This window comes from Daphnia carinata, chromosome 4 (assembly GCF_022539665.2).
Source record: "Daphnia carinata strain CSIRO-1 chromosome 4, CSIRO_AGI_Dcar_HiC_V3, whole genome shotgun sequence".
Classification (NCBI taxonomy): domain Eukaryota; kingdom Metazoa; phylum Arthropoda; class Branchiopoda; order Diplostraca; family Daphniidae; genus Daphnia; species Daphnia carinata.
Genome location: NC_081334.1, coordinates 9,386,733 through 9,391,797, shown reverse-complemented (window position 1 = coordinate 9,391,797; position 5,065 = coordinate 9,386,733). Strand labels below are relative to the sequence as shown.

Below are 5,065 nucleotides of genomic sequence, written 5' to 3'. Positions count from 1 at the left end.
CGTCAACCCCCTTTGCCCACCAAAAGAACCTGCTGTGGTTGCCCGTCGACTTACGTACTGTAGCGCCCACTCGTTTTAAGCCAAGCCCGTAGACTAAAAAATTGCATTTATCCGACCTATTGTACAGTCTCTGCCCCTCAAACGGCCCATTTAGTTGCCTGTCCACTCACTTTTTGCCTCTGCCCGTCAACCCATTTTGCTCGCCAATTCACAATTCACAGAACTCGCCGTTGTTGCCCAACGACCCTCCTCTCTGCCCGCCAAAACGCCTGCCGTAGTGGCCAATAAAAATAATAAATAAAACTAATAAAATAAAATAAAATTAATTAAAAATTAATTAGAATAATAATAATAAAATGCCCTGCCCGTCAGCTTACGTGCCGTTGCCCACCCGTTTACGCAAAGCCCGTAGATTGAAAAATTGCCTAAATCCGCAATTCCACCTGCAGTTTAGTTTTCCAAAACCCCATCCCACCAATTCACTGTAGCAGACGACGGTTTTGGCGCCAGCCAATCACAGCAGCCGGCGGCGGTTTTGACGCCAGCCAATCAAAACAAAAGCACAAAGTCACAGACACAGGCTCCACCTCCAATTTCCTTGTTTTTTTATAGAGTATAGATAGTGCATACTGCTCTTGTCAGTTAGATAGTTAAACCAAAACATTTTCCCGGAATTTTGCAAAGTTTTGTGATGCCTGAAATACTTTTCTGATATATTAATTCTCTTTAACAGATTATCAGTTCAAAACAGATTTCAAATCAGCAGAACGGATTTTCCAGGGGATGTCCTAATGGCGTTTATTGATAATTAGATAATAAACGTACGGGACATAAAGAACGATTGGCGTTAAGGAAAAAACAAGAATAATATTGTGGACAGCACGTGAAAAAGCATTTCAAACATTGCCTACCTCCTGTCCAAAAACAAGATTACCTCATCAATTCTGATCACTTAGACTTTGCCGCGTGAAAACATTGTGTCACAATTAACCGTGGTCGAAGTAATGATTCATTTTCTCTTGAGTGGCTATGTTGGCAGTGCATTTTATGGAAGTGAGTTTATACCACAGTACCGCCCATGGTTTTGTCATGCATAATCAGTATTACATCAAATCAGTACACCCCTTTTTACTTTCCAATGAGAAAAACATGGGGACGTGATGGGAATACAGGAAAGCTTTTTGGATTGTAATTAACTTCGAATGCCTTCATTTACTTGAATAGGTTTATTTCTTTTCAATTGGCTGCGCACAATATCGTTAAGATTCTTATAAAATTTGTAGAAGCCGAAATCAATGAATTTGAAAAACATTAATATGATGGCTTGTTGCTGTTCACTCGATCATTGCCGCTTCCGTAATTGTTGTTGCCGCTGTTATTACCATTTCCATAGTTTTTACTTCCATTTCCAGAGCCATTGCCGTTCCCGTAGTTCCCGTTACCGTTGGACGGTGCGGGGAACTGGGCCTCACCTTCATACTTGGCATTAGCGACGTAGCCGTTCTCATCGGCTCGGCAAGAAACGATCTGAGTGGGGCCACCGGGAAGAAGAACGTGGTAAGATCCGATCACAACTTTGCTATCGCTCTTGGCTTCATGAGCGTAGTCGTTCTCGGTTGGCTCATTCTTGACGGCCCAAGCGAATTCGTATGGCATCGGGGGTTGCTGTTTAATAGAATTTCGATAGATGTTAGAAAACATTCTCGCAGTTAAGTTAAGAATGGTGTTGCATCAATACCTCCTGTTCATAGGATGAAGCAGATGCGGAAGGTTTGTTTCCGTTTCCATTGCTGTTGTAAGTATTCGTTGGTTTCTGGGGAATGCTGGATGCGCCGTAACCTTGTTGCTGCTGGGCACCTCCGTTTTGTAAACCGTAAGCTTGAGCGCCATAACCCTGTTGTTGTTGGGTGGCACCAGAATGAGCTCCATAGTTTTGTCCAGCTCCGGCGCCTGCTGATACCTGAGAACCATAGCTTTGTTGCTGTTGGGCAGCTCCATTTTGAGCACCATAACCCTGTCCAGCTCCAGCGCTAGCAGATACTTGAGCACCATAATCTTGTTGAGCCGCTCCGGAATGAGCTCCGTATGCCTGTTTCTGCTGTTGCTGCCCAGCTTGGCCGCCATAACTCTGCTGCCATAGCCACGGGACCAAAGCAGCTAAAATAATGTAATGTTTGAAAGAAAAAAGAAAAAAAACCAAAACAAATATGTATGTAAGTTGAATATTAAAAAACAAACGAGCAAAATACAGTTGAAGACTAAATTGAAAGTGATGTTACAATAGAAGGCAGCTTTTCTGCACGTAGCTCAGTAAAACTTTTCCTACCTTGTTCATCTTGTTCCGGAAAGCAAATGATATATTAATCTGTTGCGAAAGCACTTCTTCGTGCGAAGCTTGCGTCCACACAGGCATGAAAGCAATCAAATGTTCGTTTTTTTTTTCTCATGCCATCTCGTTCAAAACACGTTGGGCACCTGACGACCATGTGTGGCGCGCAGCATATTGGGGCGCGCACATGTCGGGAGGATGTTGGTACCTTTTCGTTCATCCTCCCGTTCCATCTCGCCCTTTCACTTTCATCAAAACAAGGCTTCCGTATATGACCTAGTATTACGGTCAATTTGCCGCAAGACGCATGAAGGTCGGAAATCTACCGTGCAACAAAAGGAGTGGTGTAGGTAAATTGCATCGGACATTTAGCGTTCTTTTTTGCAAGTCTCATACGTTGCGAAGGAGAAAGTCAGTGATTTCAGTAAATTGGGTTCTTCATGACACCAAAGAATCTGTTCACGTATTAACCTCATTTCATATGGCTACAACCTTTTCACGAGAAGCTTTGCATCGAGAGTACTGATCAATCTCTCAGGCATCATTTTCATTCTTAAAGGTACCATGTTTGAATGGCCAAGACCTCTTTGTGCGTGAGAAAAGGTAAAAACGGGTGATGCATGCTCGCGTTAAAAATTGACGTCATCGTGGGTAAAACAGAGCACCCTATGAATTTGTTTTCTGAAATCTTCATTCTGCTTTGTTTTCCTACCTCTGAGGTAATATTGCGTGATTTATCTAACTTGATTCTAGACCTTTCATGAACGATATTTAGTAAGAAATACACCGATATTGGAAGATGGACGTTGTTCGTAATTTACCTATGAATATAAAAAAGATTTTTATTCGATTATAGACTGTGTAAAAATAAGTATTTGAAAGGAATGCTATGAAAGCTTTCGGAGGCAATCGAATACCCAATTTTGAATGATTCATGCAAAATCATAATTACAGGTGAACATAAAAATGAATAAACATTATTATCTTTTTCTTAAAATGTATTAGATTTATTTGAATCTCATCGCAAGCCAAACGGAAATAGTTATCATTATTTCAATATATAAATCAATAATTTTATAAATTTTAATATGAAATATTCGGCTTATTGTTGGAAATCGGCTTGGCACTGCCATAGTTGCTGCCTCTATTCCCAAAGCCATTGCTATTTTCGTAATTGCCGTTGCAGGTGGATGGTGCGGGATACTGGGCCTCACCTTCGTACATGACACCAGCGACGTAGCAGTTTTCATCACCCCGATAGGAAACAATTTGAATGCGGCCATCGGGCAAGGCAACGCGGTAAGATCCAGTCACAATTTTGCCGTCGCACTTAGTTTCACGAGCGTAGTCGTTCTTGGTTGGCTCATCCTTGACGGCCCAGGCATACTCAAATGGCATAGGGGGTTTCTGTTTAATAGAATTTCGGTAGATGTTATTGAGTGTTCGCTAAATCAAGAAAGTGACTACTTCAGTACCTCCTGTGCGTTGGATGAGGCAGATGTGGACGGTCCGTTTCCGTTGCCGTTGCTGTTGTATGTATTCGTTGGTTTCTGCTAAGTGGTGGATGAGCCGTACCCATGCTGCTTTTGGGCACCTCCGTTTTGTGAACCGTAATTTTGTCCAGCTGCGGCAGGCACTATAGCCTTGTTTGCTGTTGGGCAGCTCCATTCTGAGAGCGTCATAACCTTGTCCTCTCCGGCGCTAGCAGAAGGTTTGAGCACCGAGACCCTGTTCTTGTTGGGCAGCACCAGACTGAGCTCCGTAGTTTTGCCCAGCTCCAGCGCCTGCTGAGGCCTGATTTATATTTTTTAGGAATAAATTATAAATTTATTTTTTTAATTAAGGGTCAATATTCAGATTCGCCACGATATGCTTTTTTTCATAACATACCACTAAATGTCGACAACGAAAAATGTCAGAAAACGCAAAAATTCTTTCTCATCGACGATCTGACGCCTTCGTCGCCGATTTCTTTCTATCCCCGAATTTTCTTGACTGCTTTAGGCGAAGACGGTGCGACGGGTAAGGCGAAAACGAGGCGAAGAGCGAGGTACAGACCGACCATGAAGCGAAGAAGAGGAAAACTTTGAATTTTAATATCCAATTTTGCGTGGGACTGAAGGAGAAGATGATATGGTTCTAAATGATAAGATTTGAAACATGTCACTACTTGGGAATATAAAGGTTATTGGCGTAATTATAACGAAGAAGGCAATTCACTTACAACTTTTGTCCAAGACTGCGAGAATTGTAGCGCAGCTAACTTTGCTGAAGAAGGAAGAGGCTTGAGAAGTCCCTTGCGATGGAATACTAAATTCGAAGTAAAGCAACATTAGGCAAGCCTAAAATTTAAAATACCAAAAGAGATTGGTTCGACTTCCATTTTTATGTATATTGGCTGGTGGTAGGATTGGCGATGAAATAGGACTGAAACGGAATAGGACTGGAGAAATAGAACTGAAAATTTCCAGTCCTATTTCTACCAGAAATAGGACTAATGCCGAGGAGAAATAGGACTGATGCCATGGAGAAATGAGACTGTCCTAAAAGTTTTAAAAGTCAGTCCTATTTCTCTCGGTCCTATTTCTCCAGTCTATTTCGTTTCAGTCCTATTTCACCGGCTACCGGTGGTAGTCATTACCGCGATCGCGATCAAAAATTGATCGCCGATCCCATCTTTTGAGAAACGGATCGACGATCGGATCGCGATCAATTTTTTGGGATCGCCGATCCGAT

At 42.3% G+C, this 5,065-nt stretch overlaps 1 protein-coding gene across 1 annotated transcript; it reads right to left on the bottom strand.

Moving 5' to 3' along the window:
* Positions 1-1,311: 1,311 nt before the first annotated feature.
* LOC130692720 (pro-resilin-like) lies at positions 1,312-4,712 on the bottom strand. Its single transcript, XM_059495160.1, has 6 exons — positions 4,688-4,712; positions 4,554-4,639; positions 4,057-4,123; positions 2,014-2,055; positions 1,739-1,878; positions 1,312-1,665 (listed from the first exon to the last, which is right to left on the bottom strand). The coding sequence occupies exons 1-6, from the start codon at positions 4,710-4,712 to the stop codon at positions 1,312-1,314; spliced, it is 714 nt and encodes a 237-aa protein (XP_059351143.1).
* Positions 4,713-5,065: the final 353 nt, after the last annotated feature.

Excerpts from the sequence above, each read along its gene's own strand:
- LOC130692720 (XM_059495160.1), bottom strand. The coding sequence starts at position 4,712 with ATGGAAGTCGAACCAATCTCTTTTG. Across the intron at positions 4,640-4,687 it reads AGTCGAACCAATCTCTTTTG|TATTCCATCGCAAGGGACTT; the intron begins GTATTTTAAATT and ends CTTCGAATTTAG. Across the intron at positions 1,666-1,738 it reads CTTCATCCTATGAACAGGAG|CAACCCCCGATGCCATACGA; the intron begins GTATTGATGCAA and ends TCTATTAAACAG.